Raw genomic sequence first — 21,532 nt, 5'->3', positions numbered from 1 at the left:
GCTTCATGCAGTCGATTTCTGACAGTATCACGACCAATGGTTACCTGGTGCGTCTGCTGCAACACGTTAACCAACTCAGGTGCTGTGATTGTCGGTTGTCTTCTTGCGGTTAAGACCAAAAATCGGTCTTGAACTGCAGTTGTAGCGCGTCCTCGCCCTGGATGTTGTTCGGCTGGACTGCCAGTTTCACGGAAACGCCGCCACAATCGACTGATAACACTTTGGGAGACCCCCAAACGAAGAGCTACATCATTTTGTCGCATGCCACCTTGAAGAAGCCCTACAGCTCTATTCATCTCAGCCAATGGTAAGTGATGGCGTTCCATGTTAAAGCACAATATTTCCAGTTTAATTGCTGAGCAAGAACTGCATAGAATGTACAAACTCGACACTTTCAGATTATTCATTTTAGCCGAAAACCTACACTTTGTAAAAAACTTGATAAAAGATTAGTTACCGTTTTTGCAGGCTTTGTTCAACCCATAGAAATCTACAGGGTGGTCGAGTGTACCAATTTAATCGAAATTAAACGACCTCATGCATTTATTTTTATGATATTTAGTATGTTATAAAAATATCCCTAGACTTTTCCGATGTGTGTAGATTCAATAGACGTTCTCCTATCTTAGTTTTATTAGCAAACGTCCAGAAAAAAGAACTTTCTCAAACAAACGTCCCATTAAAAGCCCCAGTAGAAAAAAAAAATTACTTTGTATTAACTGGAAAATCACGCTGTTTTGGAATGACACCGCCAGCGACGTTTGAGGATGTAGGTACACTTTAATTATCTACATTTTAATGAAATGTTCATAGCCGTCCACTGTGGGTCATTGCGCATTACTTTGACCCACTTACTGGAAGAAAGTTTTAGATTGACGTACACCAATTAATTCAATACCATTTTCTTCTATATTTGTAATATGTTGACGGAATACATGGCAATGTGATAGTTTCCTAATAATTTCATCAGAACTCTGGACAGTTTTTTAAGTGATCATAATTCTTGCTTTTGTGACTAAGATTGTTTTTAAATTCAAGAATTATTGTAAAACCTAGGTTATAAAATTTCTCTTTGTCATTATGTCTACATCCACCATTAAATTCATCTTCATTTCCAATGGGAAACAGGAATGAATAAAGATATATTTGAAATTTAAGAATGAGTTAAAAAGGTATAAGGGATTCATCTACCGGCTTACAAAAAAACCTTAAAAATTCTGTTTCATTCAAACCAAAACACCTGCATTAACATTGATTTTCGTAATCTAGTTTAGCTATTGCCTCATAGAGGCCGCACTGAGGGACAGTTAACAAGAAACGAACATGTTCCAGTTTTGAAATATTTTAATTTCAACAAATTTTACACGAATGAATCTGTTGAAACTGCAAATAGAACTTCCATATCTCCATAAAATGTTAAAACATCAATTACCGTATCCCTGGAGCTATCTGGTGAAGAAATTAATTGTTACTTCAATTCGTTCTAATTGCTTTTGAAATTGTAATTGATCAAGAGGTAGGAATTTGCAGAAATGTTTTTATTATTTTTGATATTCTATAATTACTAAAGTTGAGAGTATTATTATTGATGATTAATTATCGTTGCAGACGGGTTTTTATGAATGTTTGTGTGGCACTAGAGTTTGAATAAAAGTTTTTCGAATTCAACATCATATCATGTCACGTCAAATATTGAAAAAAATTATTTCAAAAAAATTCCTCTCACTCTCTTAGATATTTGAGAACCACATTAGTTCAGTTAGCTCTGCTAACCGCCAAAATATAGTTTGAGTTAATTGACCCAGACGAAACTTCTTACTAAACCACAGAAAACCAGGGTTTTCACTTTCATTACTTTCGTTATAAATCTACGAAGAACGTTATTATTGTGAACACTTTGCTGGTGTTTATCGTTTTCAAGTACATTTTGACGGCTTATGTCAAACTTTCAACGACCTGTTTATCAAGTCTAGGCCAAAATTTAAGGTTTTCTATGAAATTTTTTTCGGTCTCACCTTTCTTTTGGTCAGTTGCAGTAGACCAATCTTGATTTTTACTTTAGCAAACAACAAACTTTTAAAAATATGACCTTGAAATATGGATCATAGGCACATATAAAAGTTAGGAAACCGCCGATTTTATTACTAAATTGTCTAAATTTTAGTACGAAAATAAAATATCGAGTGGCAACCCTGGCCCACGATGATGTGAAGCCGTCAATGTTAGTTTTTGATTATTTAAATTTTTGGTATAATAATGCTAATGAAACAATGAATTAGCGATTAGTCCTCCTTGAAAGAGCTTTTTTCGCCAGTTAAAAATCCATCCAATAAGAAAATCCCGGAAAAAATACAGACATTCCATTACAACTCATTTGTTGTGACGTGTAAGAGGTTATGTTGTACAGTTGATCACAAGAACACTGAAATTGGATTAGTTTAAGAATGTTTGAAATAACAGACTCACAAAGTTAGTTAGTCAGAAAAAAAAAGATGTTTTATGTTCTTACTTTTATATTCATTTCAGAAATCGGAGTTGGACTCTCTGCATTTGGAATATTCTTCATTTTCCTGGGAGTACTATTACTGTTTGATAGAAGCTTACTAGCATTAGGAAATGCAAGTATTTCATTTATTCTATTTAAGCGTTATTGTATTCCATAATAATGATGTATTTATACACCAGACATTCACCTTATCACTACCATTAATTTACATTCTGATAACTTTAAGTGAAAGCTTGTTGTGTGAATCAATCATAAGTGTAATTCGTCCATCAATAATGTTTTCTTTCTATTTCAGATATTATTTATAGCAGGCCTAGCGGCTGTTATAGGAAGGGAACGAACATTCCGATTTTTCTTTCAGCGACACAAAGTAAAAGGGTCACTCGCCTTCTTTGGTGGGATAGCCTTAGTTCTTTTTAGATGGCCCCTAGTGGGAATGATAGTCGAAACATATGGATTTATATTGCTATTTAGGTAATTTTAAACCAATACACATTGGGAGTTTCTATTTTTGCTCACTTCATTTTTGTATTGAAATGTACATTATTCATTTAGGAACTATATGGGGATAACATCCGCAAAAATTCATAGAGAAATCTATTGTTTATTACCGACGTTTCGAACTTGAGGGTGCCATCCTCAGAGCTCTACAATGAGAAAAATATTCCTCAATATAGGTTATACCTGCCCCTATGTTTGAGCATGAAGCGTGTTCCAGCAAAATTCGTTTCAAAATTGCTGAATGACGTCAACGGCGATCCAGATTTGCTTAAAAATATAACTGGTGACAAATCACAGGTATATGGTTATAACATCGAAACCAAAATCCAATAGTCCCAATAGGAGAGCCAAACCTTGAAAAAGCACCCAAAGTTTGTTAATTTTTTGGACTGTTCAATTTGAATTCGTAGAGCAAAATTGTCCGAAACTGACTCAAACAAAACTTCTGAAACAACTCAATAAGTGTTTGCTTTCTGTAAATTCTTTTTTAGTATGTTTTGGTAAGTTATTGACATTCTAGACATCAACATACTTTATATATTCGAAATGAAGTCACGCAATATAAAGTGGAAGAGATGTAGTCTATATTCAAACCCATTTTTTCTCATTGTCCAGACCTGATGATGGACTTGTTAGAATTTGAAACGTTGGCATTGAACAAGTTTATGTCTCTACGAATTTTTACTTATCCTTTTCTAAACTAGTTCTTGAATGAATAAACAAATTTGTGGATTATGAAAGCCGGTCATAAATAGTGCCTATGTTTTAAACGAATATATTTGTTTCAGTGGATTTTTCCCAGTTGCCATAAATTTTTTAAGGAGGGTGCCAGTTTTGGGTACAATTTTAAATTTACCATTAATTAGTAGCGTAAGTATGATCAACATCTGAGGTTGGGGTCATTTATCTTGGAAAGAATATATTATCCTTCTGGTAGTCATGCCGAAACTCAAGTTCGCTGATCTGTCAGAACAGGATACAATAATGCTTTTATTAATTTTTTTAACCAATAGTCTTTTTGATTTGGTAACAAAATATGAGTGCTAACGCAACATGAGTTGGAAATACTCATTTTTAATAAAATTAAATGGGCTACACCTCTATTTGAAAAATGATATTTTGGGCAATATTGTCTCAGCCAAAAACATCAATAAAAAACTTCTTAGGACAAAAGATATCTCAAAACGAGCTTAGTATGAAGAAGGAGCAGGAGTATGTTTGACGATCAACGAGGGAAATACATGAAACGCCGAAAATAGAAATGTTTTTGTATGAAATTTCATTTGGCGAGATGTTTTTGTCCTGAGGCTTTTTTACTGAGACTTTACTGATGAGATATCCGCTGAGATGTTTGTAGCTAAGAAATTATGAGGTGATACCAATTTAATGCACAAAAACAAAATTAGTATCATTTCACATTTCGAAATAATTTTTTTCAGTTATCCAAAAATTACATAATTCAAAATACCCACAACAACTAATTTTCTGTGGAACTACTTTCAGAAAAACACCATCAAGACCAATTCTACATTTTAATTACATTTGATGATTATTCCGTGTGGAATCACACGTTAAAATATAAGACCTCGTTAGTCCTTAGGTCGCACAAGTTTCTCAACTTCTGAAAGTTGTTGTTCGTTTGGGGACGACAGCTGATTAACGGAAAAACAGATTTTTTTAAACAGATTTTCGGAGCAGAACTGTAAATCGTAAATACTTTTTTCTAATTCACTAGGCTCATGGATAATTTCTTTATAATCAGGTTCCTCAATAGTATGATTCATTGTACACCATTTCTTATGCTTCATCATTATCAGACACAGGTATTTCTGTGGTATATTTCAGTATATATTTCAGTATATTTAGGTATATTTCAGACAATCGGAACCTAAAACTTATATATACATCTTTAATTGAACCATTATTTAGATACTGTACGGAGAGGATCATTTAATAATGCATTACAAAATTTGAAAAGTCCTCAAATCTGTATACTAAAAGTAGGTTTCAAAAAAAAAACAAACCCTTCTTCACTGATAGGCTTTACGAAGACCAAGACATCTTTAACATTGACAAACTACATATGCATAAAAAAACAAAACCAACTGTAATTCCCAACAAAATTAATCCACCACGAATGATCACGAACCAATCGAAGTCACTCCTAAAACAGCATTTTTCATATAGGTCCGAAACTATTATATAACAAACTACCACTTCAAATGAAAAGTTATATAAACTCAGTTCCTTCAAACACCAAAAAAAAAGATCAATAAAAATAGAATGAACCTATAAATAAAAATAAAATGAACAAATAAAAAATTAATCAGTAAATAAAATAAACAAAAATGGACGAATTAATGAAAATAAATAATAAAATTAAAAAGCACTCCTCAATTTTACTCATTTCTACTCAATTTTACTCAAAATGCCTTTTATTTATCCATCAATGTTTTTATACATACCTTGTAACATACTTTTGTAACAACATACCTTGAATAAAAAGGCACAAAACCAGGTCTGGCAGGCTATGTCTAGTTTCAACTTGACCATGCATGGCTACTGGAAACTAATTTCGTGGAGAAATTAGACATATTCTTTTGATTCCAATACCGTTTCTTATTATTTTTTGTATTACTTACATATTTTTTAGGTAGTTGACAGATTGGCTGGAAATGCGAACAGAACCTCAGTGTAAATAGTTTTAAGTTATATTCATCTACATATCCGGTGTTGTACTAATTTATTCATTGTAAATTTTTCATTTACAAAATATATTCCATTATTGTACCATACTGTGAAGGTTTGTTTATATGATTTGAAGGGTTTTATTAAAAAAAGTGTTGAATAAAATGTATTTCGAATTATGTATCATTCATCTCTTTGTTTTTTATTTTAAGTAATGTGCAAAGTAGATTTATCTAAATAATGAAAATAGACATTTGTAGAATAGAAATTTGATAATTTTTTCAATTTATAGATTTTTAAATAGAGGTTGCGTCCTCAAAAATCCATTACCAATTTCAGTTTAGTCCTTTTGACGACAACTGATGTATTACATAATCGGAAGTATCCAAATTTTAAAATACGAAACATTTTTCTTAATTCAACCGACTTTCTATGCCTTAGACACGGATAAACATACCCAAGGTAATATACCTATCACAGAACACCTACTGTGTTCTGAGGTCAGTTTTATATAGGGAGGATAAATAATTTTATTTCCTTTTTATATGCAGGAAAATTAATCCGTGTATCTTCTACAAAACTTCAAATGCAACTCATTCAATTCAAGAGCACCGTTAGTGATGTCAGGAACTTTCTGTCGCATCGAACATAGCATAAAATTTGAAGAACTTGGCCATCCTTTCAACGTGTACAATCGTTACGTTTCGAGGAGGATTTCATCTGTTTATAACATTGTGCGCAACGCGGCGCGTTTCTCAAATGTTGACGCTGGGTAAGTTTTAGTGTTGGATAGCATAGCGTTTTCAATTTATTATTTATCAGTGGAGTTCAACTCTTAATTTTTGTGAAATAATGGCTACTAAACAGCAAACGCAACTAGATTTGGTAAGTTTCTATATTGAACTGCACTTGCAATAAAAACTCGATTAGTTGTTGTTTATATTCATCGGTCCTGGGCTCCTCTCAGGAAACTTGAACAATCAGCAAGGCCCACTATAATAACTGACGACATACAAATAGAATATCCAAAATTTTCAAATATATTGAACTGATTGTGATATGTTTAAAACTATTCTGGAATGTTTAGAAATAAAAATAATCTTGTTACTTTGTTTTAGGAAAGAAATTAAACGTCAAATTGCCACATCATAAGTTATTCAATTTTCATGTTGAGCAAATTTGGGCTTCACTTCAATGTAATCTGATTTAATTCAGTTATTGAGGAGTTGTGAAAAAATAAACTAATAGTATTCAGTATTTTAGCATTTTTAATAGTTTTCTGAATATTTACATTGACTCATTGAAAAATAAACAGGTTTTGATACGTTAGGTACAGATAGATATAGGATGGGGAAAAAAATGTTTGTCTAATTTCTACTGAGATTTTTATTTGTTACCACCAGTTTCGGTTTATTAAACCGTTCCCAAGTCAAACATACAGACAAACAAACCTACACATAGATATTTTATTTTCACATGTCACAATACCTTTATTTGAAACAGCAAAATGATGAAAATTCTGTTATCTCATATGTTTGATACTTTGAATTTTTCATTCAGACTCTCTTGTATTGGTTAGTAGAGATTTTTTTATTTGAATTCTTTCCAAATTTTGACTATATTGGGAAAGGTTGATTGATTTTTTGACTTTATACCGAGTGTTAAGATAGTGGATATAATTAATTCCTTGCTGCGTCAAATTTCGATTTAATGACATGTTAGAAATGTCACTTTACCTAGATTGGCAAAAGGATTCCTAAAAGATTCTGTTTTTGATACACAGCCATGCAAAGATCATCTAGAGATGATACAACAGCAGAATACAGCAGCACAATACAACAGCATACGAGGTATGTTCAAAAAATAAGGTGACTTTTGATTTTTCTTCAAAAATATTCATTTATTCGTCAATTTTTATTATGTCCCATCCAGAATAGTCCTTCTTTAGAAATAATACACTTGTGCCAGCGTTTTTTCCAATCCTCGATACAGTTCTGGTATGCACGTTTTGGTATGTCCTTGAGCTCCCTCAGAGATTCGGCTTTTACCTTCTCAACCGTCGCAAAACGCCGTCTTTTCATTGGTCTCTTCTGTCTTGGGAACAACAAAAAGTCACAGAGGGCCAAATCTGGTGAATACAGTGGCTGAGGCGTTGTTTTCGACCAAAAAATTACGAACAAGTAATGACGCTAATTGTATTTACGTAGCTTGCGAAATTTGAACATTCGCCTTATTTTTTGAACCCACGTCTGTGATATTTGATGGTACCAGTCGAAAATATACAAAATATGATTTTATAACGTCTTCATAATGTCTTCTGATAAAGTTTCAAAGGATTCACTTAACGAAGCAACATCAAAGATTGTTTCTATTTTGATCACGCCATTGGAACACACTTCTTAAGGACTGAATAGATTTTTTTGTTCAATTTCGTTCATCTAGAACAATTATGTATATACCTATTGTGGAATACCGGAGGGGTCTATTTTGGGGCCATTGTTCTATCTGGTTTATGTAAATGGTATATTATATTTATTTGATAACACACTTGTGGGTGAATGTGATTCAAATCTGGACATCGTTGTTGAGAGAATGAAAGCATCTCTTATAAAAGGTGAAACTGGAACCTCTGGCGAAGAATAAATCCAAAACAATTACCAGAACTGCAATACTGTTCTCGAAGCGCGTTTTTCCAACCACGGTATCCTCTGGAGTTTCTCAAGGCAGCCATTTGGGTCCTTTATTTTTCATTATATACATCAACGAAATCTCTAGGTGCTTTAATAAGGGTAAATTTTTACTGTATGCCGATGACTTGAAAATCTATCATACAGTAAAGAATTCATATGACAGCGGATAATTTCAGGAGGCTGGCAGCGGCTCAAAAAAGTTTGTGATGATAATGATGTGTTTCTCAATCCACAAAAATGCGTGTCAATCTCATTCTCCAGGAACAAAAATATAATCAGAAATAATTATTACTTTGAAAATCACGAACTGAAATCAGTTTCAGAAGTTAAAGACTTGGGAATAATTATGGACTCGAAGTTGTCATTTAATTCACATATAGAAAAGACCGTCAATAAATGTAATAGTATTATTGGATTTCTCAAAAGGAACTGTCAAAATTTCAGAACGGCAAAACCTCTCCTCAGTTTATATTATGCATATGTACATAGTAGGCTCTGCTTTGAATCGGTTGTTTGGAATCATCAGTATCACATAAACATAGATAGCATTGAGAAAGTCCAAAACAAACTTCTTCGCTTCATTAGTCATAAATTGAATTTTCCAATTACGAATAGCGATTACAGTCCCATTATGCGCCAATACAATTTTATGTCTATGAAGGATAGAAGAACTGTTACGGATCTTATCATGATTTTCAAGTTGATGAAAGGATTAGTCCACTGCCCAGAGATTTATTCTAAAATCGAGTTCAATGTTCAGGTAGAACGTTGAGGCGTACAGAATTCTTTAAGTTAACTTGCACAAGGACAAATGCTGCTCAAAATACACCACTTTATAGAATGCTTGAAACCTTTAACGAAATTTGCAATGATATTCAATATTTTGAAATCTCTTTAGACTGTCACTCTTATAAGAATTATGTTATTCTTTGATTGTCCAATGCAATTTACAAAAAATTAAAATTAACATTCTTTTTTCTCGAAGCCCACTTGAACTAAAATTATAAAGTGGATTCTCTATTGGATTTGTTAATCTGTTTGTAACCCCTATATTGGTAAATAAATAAATAAATGTTAACGTCGTCTCACCCTTTATATGTATCAATAAATGTATTAGTTTTCATTTTTGGATTTTCAAAATTATACTTGTGAAATTGTTCTACATACCTGATAATACACAGAAAATATGTTTCAGACCGGTAGCCTCATCGCAAAGAGTGTTACTTCAGTCACTCTTTCGAAGCGATACACCCAAAAAATGGTAAGATGCTGCATTTTGAACATAATCTACCAAAGATTGGAGCTGGAAGAATCCGAATTGAAGACCAGGAACTTCAAGGGAGTTCCCTTCATTGTTCTAAAAAACCCAAAAAAACCAAAACATCATTTGATAAATTTGTACATTTCGTGGTTAAATGGTATTGAACATGCTATAGAAAACAACTACGTAAGATTGTTTCACGTTTGGTGATCTGTAACTGGATTTTGCTATTTTTCAGCTGAAAGAGATATTCTTATTCATGAGAAACTCCGCAGGTGACGTGTCTGAAACTTACAATTTCAAGTTAAAATACAACAGAGACCCGAATACCGAAAACAAAAGAACTTTGGTGCATGTTCAAAAAGAAACCACAGACTTATTGCAGGCTATTCGCGATTTGGGGAAAAACGAGAAACTGGAGAACACACGACTTACAATAGAATTCACATATCACCCTGGTAAGTATTAGTGACTAGTAACTTTCTAGAGTTAGCATTTCTTCCTTCTTGAACATTTTTGTTTTCAGTTACTCCTCGTGAATACCAACCACCAGGGTTCTCAGCAGCGGTCCAACCAGAATGTTTAAAAGTTCCTGTCGGCAAAAGACAGCTCGGATCGGTGAATACGGGATTCCATAAGATTACTTGTAGAATGCATGGTGCGCTGGTAAGTAATCTTCAGTTGTTTATTAGTTGTCTGTTCTCATTTCATGCAGCCATTTCCTTTTTGATCTTCCAGTACTGTAGGCCTATGAGGCTCATGCCTTCGATATGCCTTTCAATGTCCTTTCTACTGAATAACTTTTTTCGAGATAAATTACCGAGAAATTCCATATTGGACTTCAGGTATACAACCTCAGGTAACAAATTTTAGTATATAAGGACCAACCAGACTAGACTAGTTATCAATTTTCTTCTCCTGAGGATGCTAACTTTGTTGGCGAAACGCGCGTCGAGTGCAAAAATATCAGTTTGGTGTTAGGGCAATTGATCTCGAAAAAAGTTATTCAACTTTCACACCAAAGATTCCAATCTCATCGTTGTCCTCTCTACTGTTTGCAAGTCTTTTGTCTTTTCTTATTATTTTGCAAGTTTCCAATTTGGCCAGTACCATACCATGACTTGGATATGCCTAACAATGATATCACTTTTTTCATGTCTTTCGTTCTATTCTTTCTACTTCTGAATCTTCTTTGTTTCAAATATGTTCTGATTTCAGCGGCCATATCCTTTTTGGTCTTTCTTTTCTTTCTTTCTCCTCCTAAAACGCCTTTTTTGTCTGACTCATTTTCATGTTTTTTGTTTTTTCTTCTAGTTCCAAATCTTCAGTTACCTCAGGTTTGTTCTGATTTCAGCTAATTACCTCTTTATTGGTCTTTCTTTGCTTTTTTCACCTTCCAGAAGCCCTTTTTAGGTGACATTTTGCAAGAACCCGTTGACATGTTACAACAAGTATATATTCTTCATGCTTAGACTAGTTGTGTAATGTGAGAGTACAGACAACAGTCTGCTTATGTCAGATTTGTTTGTCCTTCCTCATTGTCTGTCAGTCTCTTGCGCTCCTACTAGTACCTTTCTAAATATCCCCCCTATCAGTTTTTTCATGGAGAACAGCTGTTGCGATGATTTTCCTGTGTTCTCTGGTTTTCGTTTCATCATTTTATTCAATGTTCCAATGGCTGTGCTTCTTTGTTTCTCTTCTATAAGGTAACTCTCAAATATTCAAAATGATTCACTTTTCATCAAACATATATATTGTTTGCCAATTCCATATCTATTAGATGTTCTGGAAAGTTGGTAGGCTAACACACAGATGGCGTTACTAATATTGAATCCATATGATTTATCTCCACGGAAAATTCAAATCTCCCGCCACGATGTTCTGAAATGCAGAAGCGTGCGCTCTGATTAGCTGGCGAGTTGCGTGACAGTTTGAGGACGCTACGTGACAATTTGGTACACTCTGATTGGTTCACCGCCTAGCTAGCTGGGTGACAGACACCACGTGACAATTTGGTACAGTCTGGTTGACTGGGTGGTCTGTCTGCCTTGTATGGTGAGCTGAGAGGCAGCCTGACTGGTGTGATGACGTCACTGTGTGCCTAAACCGACGAAAAAACCATCAACAGCGACTATTACATAGCGTTATTGGAGCGTTCGAATGACGAAATTGCGGAAAAACGGCCCCATCTGAAGAAAAAGATTGTACCTACTGCCATCGCTTTCATTGCTCGTCACAAAGCAATGAAAGCGATGGCAAAATTGCATGAATTGGGCTCAAAATCGCTTTCACATCCATCGGATTTTATATTTTTTTGAAACGACTCCAGTTCCTTTCCTTATTCTATTCATTAGGGCTGTATCGTCTGTGTAGGCTATGACCTTCAGCTTTTATACCACTATCCAATGTTGAAGGTAATTAATATTCTTGGCGTAGTCCTATTTTCATTGTGAATGTATCCCCAGTGTTAATTATCTTGTTTATTGTCCTTATATTTGTGTAGTTTCAACAAGCTTTAATTAAAAAAAAATTAAAAAGAGTGTAGTCTAATTTAACATCAGCCAGTAAAAGATTAGGTTATATGTATTCTGAAATTATACTTTTGGCTCGTTTCAGATCAGCGATGAATCTTCAACCCATCAGCCAACTGATTTGTCTGCATCTCGCAGAAGTTCCAAAGACAAATTGGGTGAGTTCACGAATTTTGACATGAGCTACATAAATTATTTCTTACTGTATATCATCAAGGTTTCTCAATGTGGAAAAATTATCTGCTTGACTTTTTACAGTTAATTTTCAATCAAATCTCGTATTGTTTCCAGATATGAAAAACAAAATTTATTGATAATGTCTGGAAAATTATGTAATTTTGTCAAAAACACAATGTGTCACAGTTTGTTTTGTTGTTGTTTCCAAAGACAGTAACTCTTCCAACTCAACAAACTATACTCAGGATATACACACTCTGTTGTTTTATATCTTTCAGATGAAAATGAAGAAAACGTGGAGAAAACAGTGAAAACTCCTGCATCTAAGATCAATATCAGCGAAATTACATTATCGGGTGAGTGAATATAGAGCTACTACCGAATTCATTCCTTACCCTCAGGCTGATGCAAGCTAATAAGACTCCTCAAAGTAATAGGACGACATTCGTCATGGATTTGTCAACTCCGTGTGCAGGCCCGCCCAAACGAATTCTGACCCCTAGCCAAATATCTTGTGAGGGCCCCTTTCGGTCTCAACAATGCCCCCTTACCTCCTCTACAATGCAATTAGCATTCACAAAACAAAACTACAATTAAACTAGGCTAATGAAGGTCAAGGCTCTATGACAGTGACAGGACGGTTGCTACGACAGCCGACCCGTGGTGGCTAAGATTTTTTACCTGAGCCGGTCCCTGGGCATTTGCCCCTTCCTTTGGGCGAAAAGAAAAAAAACCGATAGAACATCAAGATTTTTTCTTCCATTCCTGCAGGCCTCACTCATATCATTCTATTTGAATTGTTGTTCAAATTGTTAGAGTCCTTGGTGAAATGATATGCGCTCTACTCTCGAATCTCGAAGATCATACCGGTTTGCCGCTCTGAAGCAGAAATCTTACCCGTACAGATGCAGAAGGCTGTCATTTTGACTCAGAGCACATGATTCTCGGACATTCACCTTACAGCGTGGGGGAGTCATCATTGGGTAATTTTGCCAGCGTGTCCTCCGTAGTACCGGCGCTCCCATTACGAAAAAAATAACAGTAATGGATTTACCTCCAACAAAAATTCTGTAACTTCGTCTCCCTTTATAATTATCTTTTCGTTCGTTTTAAACATATACAGGGTATCTGTATCTCTGTAGAGTAAGGAGGGTGAGTGTAAGTCCACAGCACTTAGGCCAACTCCTCCCGAGGAGTTGTCCTCCTAGGTCATCGTCCATCCTGTCATTTTCAGGACGGTGGACAGGTCACTAGAACCTTTATATCGGCAGGTGTAGGCCAAGACTCGCCGAACACACACATTATTATTGACGATAACTCCGGGCACTCGCTAGGTCATGCCTTAAGTCTCATCTTCCTGTTCACACATCCTGCATAGAGGTGTGTCCACTAGTCCCATAATATGGAGGTGTTTCCTTAGTTGACAGTGGCCAGTCAGAACTCCTATTGTTAAGCGTAGATTTTTCCTGGTCATCGCCAGATATTTCTTCGGCGCCAGGGTCGCCCAGGGTGATCCTGGCAAAATTGCATCCTTTGATTCTATCCCATCTCTTTAGGGATTGAGCATGGGTGCCACTGGGTCCTAAAATTCTTATTCCAGCCGCTTACTTGGCTAAAGAGTTGGCAATGCGATCACCTTTACTCCTGTCGTGCCCTTTAACCCACCTCAGGATAATGTTATTATCTATCGAGGCTTTGGCTAAATCTCGGTGGCACTCTAGTACTAGCCCTGAGGTAACACGTTGTCTGTTCAAGGCTGATAGGGCTTGTCTGCTGTCAGAGCAGATTGTTATGTTTTTGCTAGAAAGTCCTTTCCTGGTTATTTCTTTTGTGGCTATTGAGATACCAGCCAGTTCTGTTTGGAACACGCTGGTATTTTTTCCCCACATACTCCTTAGGCTTAGTAATCTGGAGTACACTCCACATCCTGAGCCTTCTTTGACTTTTGAGCCGTCTCTATATATGCGTATTGCATTTGTAGCATCTGACTGTGCTCTGTTGCATCACTGGTTGCCTGCAGCAAAGGTTGCGCATTAAGCGCTTCTCACCATAGGCTCATCCTTAATTGACCCATTCCTACTTAGAGGTTTACACCAGCCATGCGCTATCGTAACATCGCCATTATATACAGGGTATTCGCTATAACAATTCACTTTCCTCACTTCGGTCGCTTCTCCTTTTAAAAATCCCAATTTTCATGAACTGTTTTAATGAGAGTGAATCTTACAAACATTATTTTGAGAAAACTCAAAATATCTGAAACAAAATCACATGTGCAAGTGGCCGAGGGAAGTCTGTAATTTTCCAACATGCAGACATGTGAAGAAATGAAGGGATGATAGAGTTGTGCGCTAACGAAGGCTAGAAACAAGAATGCAAAAGTTGTTATACCTTCTTTAACAAAAATAAAATGTCACTAAATATTCTGAATATTTTTTCCAGTACATGTCGAACAGGACTCTTCGATGATGAGCAACGATGACTCGGAAGCTGGCGCATTGAATAACGACATCAACTGCCTCTGTGAGCTCACCATTACTTTCGCTAAAGTAGACATCATCCGGTGCATCAAATGCGCCAAAAAGTACCACGCCCCCTGCCACGGCTACAAAAACAAGAGAATGGCAGACGTAAACTTTTCCTGCATTCGATGCGGCATCGCCACGACCACCGACAGATTGCTGCCCAAGTTTGACATGAAAGAAAGGCCGATTATCATCAAAATGAGGTTAGTTAGTGAGAGATGTAACTTATGATACAATTGTTACAGTGGCAAAGGGCGGACTCAGCAGCAAAATGTTTTTAAAATGAAGTTAGGTTATAGGTTAGGTCCAAAGTGATTGTCCAAATAAGTCCTGCTTCTTAACAAAGCCGAACACTGAGAATCTGATTCGGTTTGCGGCGGGGCAGACACCATGTTTGTACTCTACTCTTTCATCCAGTCAGAAGCGACACGCTTCATCTTCTTAGAGCGGACGTCTCTTCGTATGATGAATCGGACGACGGTGACCTATGAGTAGATCTGTTGAGGCGCGTATCAATTTGTAACAAGACTCGTAATGCAACCGCGAATATATGGCGTTACGGCTGTTGAATTTCATACGCACCACTTTACGCACCATTTGTTTTTCATTGCATTAGAAAGTGTTACGTTAAGCACGGCGATAACTTGGAACGATTCGGCGTTGAGTAACGTAACGTCGTTCGGTTACGTTACGGAATAATAGTGTTGTAAATTATCCCCTAAAAGAAATGACGCCGACTGACGCTGGTCTTCTCCGATCGACTGCGACTTTTACCTTCACAACAGGTTGAGACACCCCATACATATTATACTTGCCCCATCTTGTCGACGTGCAAAACTAACAATCTTTGATGCGACGACCAAAAACCGACAAATGGTGGTTCGGTCGGTACGGTTACGCATGTCAAAGTGATACAGATAAAATGCAACAGTACTCCATTACCACTAGCCGTAACGTTTCATTTTCGCAGTTACGTTACGGGTCACTTGTTACAAATGAATACGTGCCTTCACGGGTACACGTTTCAACATGTACGGATAAAATGCAACAGATACTCTGTCTCCGCTAGCCGTAACGGAACGTGCTCGCGATGACGTTATGGGTAATTTTTACGAATGGATATAGGCCTAAGGATATACGTGTCGATGTGGTACGGATGAAATGCAACAGTACTCCATTTCCACTAGTCTTAACGTTTCATGTTCGCGATTACGTTGCGGGATTTTATCTACTATTTTTTTCAGATTAATCGTGTATTTTCTTGAAAACGACAGTGAACTACCAGAAGAACTCATGAATTCAATCGACCAATCGGACAAGAAAATAATTTTGGATAAACTAAAGTTCTTTGATATATATGACGCGGAGACAAAGTGAGTAATAGGCATTTTTTGTTTGTTTGCTTTTTATTGGTTATGTATTCAATATAATCCCTCCACTTTTCATCGAATGTAACAAATGGATAATCCCATTTTATGTCATCGGCACTGTGTCACTTGGTGTAATGTCATACTTGTCTGCAGTTAAAATTCCAACGTTGCCAATTCCGCCTGGTACCAACTGTACAAATACGAGAGTCACCGTTGGAGAGAAACAAATCTGGACTGGTGTAGGCCGTGGTCAAAGGAAACGTAGTACCAAATATTTCTTCTGATACTGCGACAGACATCATCAGCAATAACCGACGTCAGCAACTCAGGCATTGTTGAAAGGTAACCTCCGTCCTAGCATCTGAAACGTTTGGTACTTCAGCCGTGAGGGCCGAAGAATTTTTCGATGTGTTTCTTAAGATGTCCACTTTCAAGGCAGATACATTGCATGCGTTGTTGATATCTATAAAACATGATTTTGGAATAGGGCTTTATCACCTTCTTGAATTGATGAAAACTGCTGTCCACTGGTGCTGTGTACTGTACCAATACGACAGAGGAGATCTACGGCAGATCGAAAGAGCGCTATAGTTGGATTATGAATATAACGGTTTGGGTCACTAAAATCATCCAACTGGCATCGAGCAATTTATTGACGCCAGCCGTAAAAGCCTACACACCAAAATAAGGATTGTTTTAATTGGATAGAAAATGATCTGACAGTTTTATTTTTTTTTCAGGAGTTTCAACAAGGTCAATTCAGGTCCATTGATTTCCATGCTTTTCAACAATTCGCAGTACCTTGTTTAAAAAAGTAGGGTTTACTTCACTAGTACTTTTTGTTTTTCCTTGTTCATTAGCTGATGTTTGCTTATAAGGTAATGTGTTAATGACTATTCAATTTATTTCAATTTATAGTGCGTTTTGAGTTTCAATATTTAAGGGATATAAGTTGATGTAACTGTCATTTTCGATTGTTTCTCAATTGTTCATAGTTGAATAGTGTATTGTGCAAGTAGTCTTATAAAATAAATGTTATTGTAATAAGTATAGTGGGTTTCTTTTAAAATATTCTATGGGTTTGTCGAGAGTTTGTGAGAAAACTAACCTGGCTAATAAAACAAGGGATTGACAAAAATATAACAGAGGATTGATTGAAATGTAACGGGGGATTGACAAAAATATAACAGGGGAATGACAGAAATTGAACAGGGGATTGGCAGAATTTAACAGGATATTGACAGAAATATAAAGGAGGATTGACAAGAATATAACTGGGGTTGATATAAATTTGACAAGGGGTTAGCAGGAATATAACAGGGGGCTGACAGAAATATAACGGGGGATCGACGAGAATACAACAAGGAATTGATTGAAACTCAACGGGGGATTGGCAGGAATTTCACAGGGGATTGACAGGAATGTAATGGGGGATTGACAAAAATATAAAAGGGGATTGAAATAAATTCAACGGGGTACTGAGAGGAATTTAACAGAGGATTGACAGGAATTGACCGGGAGATTGGCAGGAATATAACGTGGGATTGACAAGAATTGACAAGGGATTGACAGAAATTTAACGGGGGCCTGGTACCAATATTACAGGATATTAAGAGGAATGTAATTGAAGATTAACAAAAATATAACAGGGGATTGAGAGAAATTTAACGGAGGATTGGTAGGAATTTCACGGGAGATTGACAGGAATGTAATGGGGGATTGACAAGAATATAAAAGGGGATTGAAATAAATTCAACGGGGTACTGAGAGGAATTTAACAGAGGATTGACAGGAATTGACCGGGAGATTGGCAGGAATATAACGGAGGATTGACTAGAATATAATAGGGGATTGACAGGAATTTCACGAGAAATTAGCAGGAATATAACGTGGGATTGACAAGAATTGACAAGGGATTGACAGAAATTTAACAGGGGCTTGGTACCAATATTACAGGATATTAAGAGGAATTGGAGATTGACAAGAATATAACAGGGGATTGAGAGAAATTTAACGGAGGATTGGCAGGTATTTCACGGGGGAGTGGAAGGAATATAACAGAAGATAGACAGAAATATAACAGGGGATTGACAGAATTATAACAGGGGATTAACAGAATTATAAAAGGGGATTGACTAGAATATAACAGGGGATTGACATAAATTTAACAGGGGATTGACTAGAATATAATAGGGAATTGACAGAAATTCAACGGGGATTTGGCAGGAATATTACAGGATATTAAAAGGAATGTAATTGAAGATTGACAAGAATATAACAGGGGATTGAGATAAATTTAACGGAGGATTGGCAGGAATTTCACCGGGGATTGGTGGGGATATAACAGAAGATAGACAGAAATATAACAGGGGGTTGACAGAATTATAACAGGGGATTGACTAGAATATAACAGGGGATTGACAGAAATTGTACAGGGGATTGGCAGAAATATAACAGGATATTGACAGAAATATAAAGGAGGATTGACAAGAATATAACTGGGGTTGATATAAATTTGACAAGGGGTTAGCAGGAATATAACAGGGGGCTGACAGAAATATAACGGGGATTGACGAGAATACAACAAGGGATTAATTGAAACTCAACGCGGGATTGGCAGGAATTTCACAGGGGATTGACAGGAATGTAATGTGGGATTGACAAGAATATAAACGGGGATTGACAGGAATTTAACAGGGAATTGACAGGAATTGACCGGGGGATTGGCAGGAATATAACGGAGGATTGACTAGAATATAATAGGGGATTGACAGGAATTTTACGAGAGATTAGCAGGAATATAACGTGGGATTGACAAGAATTGACAAGGGATTGACAGAAATTTAACGGGGGCTTGGCACCAATATTACAGGATATTAAGAGGAATGTAATTGAAGATTGACAAGAATATAACAGGGGATTGAGAGAAATTTAACGGAGGATTGGCAGGTATTTCACGGGGGAGTGGAAGGAATATAACAGGAGATAGACAGAAATATAACAGGGGGTTGACAGAATTATAACAGGGGATTGACTAGAATATAACAGGGGATTGACAGAAATTTAACGGGGATTGGCAAGAATGTAACAGGGGATTGAATAGGATATAATAAGGAATTAACGGGAATTTTACGGGAGATTGGCCGATTGGAGATAAACAGAAATATAACGGGGGATCGACAAACATCACTGATTGAAAAAATCAGTGATATATGGAAAAATATTCACTTACAGTCATAATTTTTAACGCAAAATGAAAAGAATAAAGTAGGGGTTTGAAAGGAAGAATTTTTTTATGTTGAGAGTTATTAGTTTTTGATATTCTATTAAAAATATATAATATAGATCAGTATACATGCAGAAATTATTCCTGGTATAATTTCATCCTCAATTTAAGGCAAAGTAAAGAACAAGTAAACAGCCTTACTCTATGAACGCTTGAGAAAGCTATTGTATAGCGAAACACGTGTTTGCGGTTTTGTAAACAGTTCATTAAAAATCTCACATAGTGTTACTTGAATAGGTTACGAATTTTTATCAAGTAAAGGTCAATTCCATAAAGCAGCTACGTTATCTTCTAGGGCAGTGTGGCTAGGCTAACTAACATACCAACTGATCGAGTTAAATGAAAACTTGTAACTTATATTAGGGAACGCAATTCAAAAAGTCTCGCTTATGTTAGAATTTAGAATGTTACAATTTTCGAATAACTGAATGAGATATATAATATTTACTGCAGTTTGCAACTCTTTCGGCACTCCCTGTACACAAATTCTTCTCGCGACCGTTTCCCGCCAGACGTCTGCGATGCCGAAAGGGCGTTGCTCTTCATCCACCAGCGACTTCGTGCGAATCTTCTACCTCGACGGTTGTGCAATACACCACCAATTTTTGGTGTATTTTTATCATTACGAGTAGAGAATGCAATTCCGGAAGAAGTGTTCAATACCGGTATTCGCGAGATTGGACTGCAAGACCCAGGAATTCGCAAGAACCTGCGTAGTTAGTGAGACTTCGCAAATGATTTATGAACGTTCGAAGGGACTCAAATGAACTAATCAAAAAACACCATTATTATTATTCAAAACAGGATTGGAAGACTGAAAGTAGAAAATTAAACATTGTTATAACAAAAATGTAAAATTTCACTAGTTCGGATTTCCATTGTCTGATATATAAAATGATTAGAAATCTTTGAGACACCTAAAAGAGAAGGATTAAAAAATGAATAGCTGAAAATAAAAATTATACCAAGCAAAAACCTGAAATGGAATAACAGTGAAATAAAATACAAGTAAAAATAGACCAATTGAACAAAACTTAAATAAAAATAAAGAAATGAAAAAAGAAAATAAAAATACAAAATTAAGAGATTTCAAGCCACGTTAGTTCACGACGTTTCGATTGTTGGTATCTACAATCGTCTTCGGGTGATGACTGGACTGATTCCTGCGAGAGGAGTACTTCCACTTATCCCCGCTTTCCATTTTCCGCTTCACTGGTTTAGTGGGAGATGACCGTTTGGCGGGAGTTAGCCAATTTTTGCTTGATGATGCGTATCTCTACGCTAGCTTGGCTGAATACGTTGTTGGACAACATGTATGCGGCTTCCTTGAATTTTCTCCTAAACCAATGTTCCTCCCTGTGCAAGATCTCAGCTTGGGACCACTCGATGTTGTGTTGGTGGGTCCAAACATGGTCTACTATTCCTGATTTGCTGGTTGCCCCTCGCTGTGTGTGTTTCTTGTGCTCGGCAATGCGAACATTTAATGGCCTCTTAGTTTCATTAATATAGGATTTTCCGCACTCACAGGGTATCCGGTAAATGCAATTCTTGGAATCGCAGTCCGTGTTTGATGGCCTGGTTTTCATGAGGCTGCTACGGATAGTGTTACCGGATCTGAAGCAGGTTCTAATGTTGTACTTGGAACCAATTCTTCTTATCCTCTCCGATAGTCCTATGACGTAGGGAAGTGCAAGCACTGGTTGTGACGGGTTCTCTTCCTTGCGAGGCTCCTGCTGTCTTTTAGCCAAAGTCTTTTCTACCATCGCTTTGGAGTAGTCATTCCGTTGAGGATCATTTTTGATGAAGTCTAGTTCCTTCTCGAGACCTTCCTTCGTATTACAGAGCCCGAAAGCACGGTCTAATAGAGTCTTGATGATTCTTCTTTTAGTTGATTGATGGTGGATCTTTCTCTTGAAGATGATCACTTGGTGATCGAAACACGTGTCGAGGTGTAAAAATAACGATTTGGTGTTGGGAAAAAACTCCAGTAATATTCA

The 21,532-nt window shown here is 36.4% G+C and overlaps 2 protein-coding genes across 3 annotated transcripts; both read left to right on the top strand.

Moving 5' to 3' along the window:
* The first annotated feature begins 2,170 nt into the window (after nt 1–2,170).
* On the top strand, nt 2,171–5,809 carry LOC111506505 (vesicle transport protein GOT1B). Of its 2 annotated transcripts, none has more exons than XM_023161587.2 (5): nt 2,171–2,469; nt 2,527–2,618; nt 2,802–2,980; nt 3,796–3,877; nt 5,665–5,809. In XM_023161587.2, exons 1-5 carry the CDS (start codon nt 2,445–2,447, stop codon nt 5,707–5,709), a joined length of 423 nt encoding a protein of 140 aa, XP_023017355.1. In that variant the 5' UTR covers nt 2,171–2,444; the 3' UTR covers nt 5,710–5,809. The 2 variants fall into 2 exon arrangements, with proteins under 2 accessions (XP_023017355.1, XP_023017354.1); XM_023161586.2 differs by having other exon boundaries at nt 2,172–2,469; nt 5,661–5,809.
* Nucleotides 5,810–6,121: 312 nt separating this feature from the next.
* Nucleotides 6,122–17,297, top strand: LOC111506522 (uncharacterized). Its single transcript, XM_023161628.2, has 9 exons — nt 6,122–6,580; nt 9,581–9,832; nt 9,885–10,104; nt 10,173–10,312; nt 12,263–12,335; nt 12,633–12,710; nt 14,797–15,082; nt 16,124–16,252; nt 16,990–17,297. Exons 1-9 carry the CDS (start codon nt 6,548–6,550, stop codon nt 17,057–17,059), a joined length of 1,281 nt encoding a protein of 426 aa, XP_023017396.2. The 5' UTR covers nt 6,122–6,547; the 3' UTR covers nt 17,060–17,297.
* Nucleotides 17,298–21,532: the final 4,235 nt, after the last annotated feature.

This window comes from Leptinotarsa decemlineata, unplaced genomic scaffold (assembly GCF_025532065.1).
Source record: "Leptinotarsa decemlineata unplaced genomic scaffold, Ldec_3_MD MMD2_P_RNA_scaffold_2, whole genome shotgun sequence".
Lineage (NCBI taxonomy): Eukaryota > Metazoa > Arthropoda > Insecta > Coleoptera > Chrysomelidae > Leptinotarsa > Leptinotarsa decemlineata.
Note: the sequence above shows the minus strand (reverse complement) of the source record. Positions and strands in the feature narration are given on the sequence as shown.

What these genes read in the sequence shown, in the direction of transcription:
- LOC111506522 (XM_023161628.2), top strand. Translation starts at nt 6,548, where the DNA reads ATGGCTACTAAACAGCAAACGCAACTAGATTTG. An exon ending in AGAATTCACATATCACCCTG is followed by an intron (nt 10,105 to 10,172) that starts GTAAGTATTAGT and finishes TTTTGTTTTCAG; the next exon opens with TTACTCCTCGTGAATACCAA. An exon ending in CAGCGAAATTACATTATCGG is followed by an intron (nt 12,711 to 14,796) that starts GTGAGTGAATAT and finishes TATTTTTTCCAG; the next exon opens with TACATGTCGAACAGGACTCT.
- LOC111506505 (XM_023161587.2), top strand. Translation starts at nt 2,445, where the DNA reads ATGTTTGAAATAACAGACTCACAAA. An exon ending in TGAAATAACAGACTCACAAA is followed by an intron (nt 2,470 to 2,526) that starts GTTAGTTAGTCA and finishes TATTCATTTCAG; the next exon opens with AAATCGGAGTTGGACTCTCT. An exon ending in ATTTACCATTAATTAGTAGC is followed by an intron (nt 3,878 to 5,664) that starts GTAAGTATGATC and finishes TTTTTTAGGTAG; the next exon opens with TTGACAGATTGGCTGGAAAT.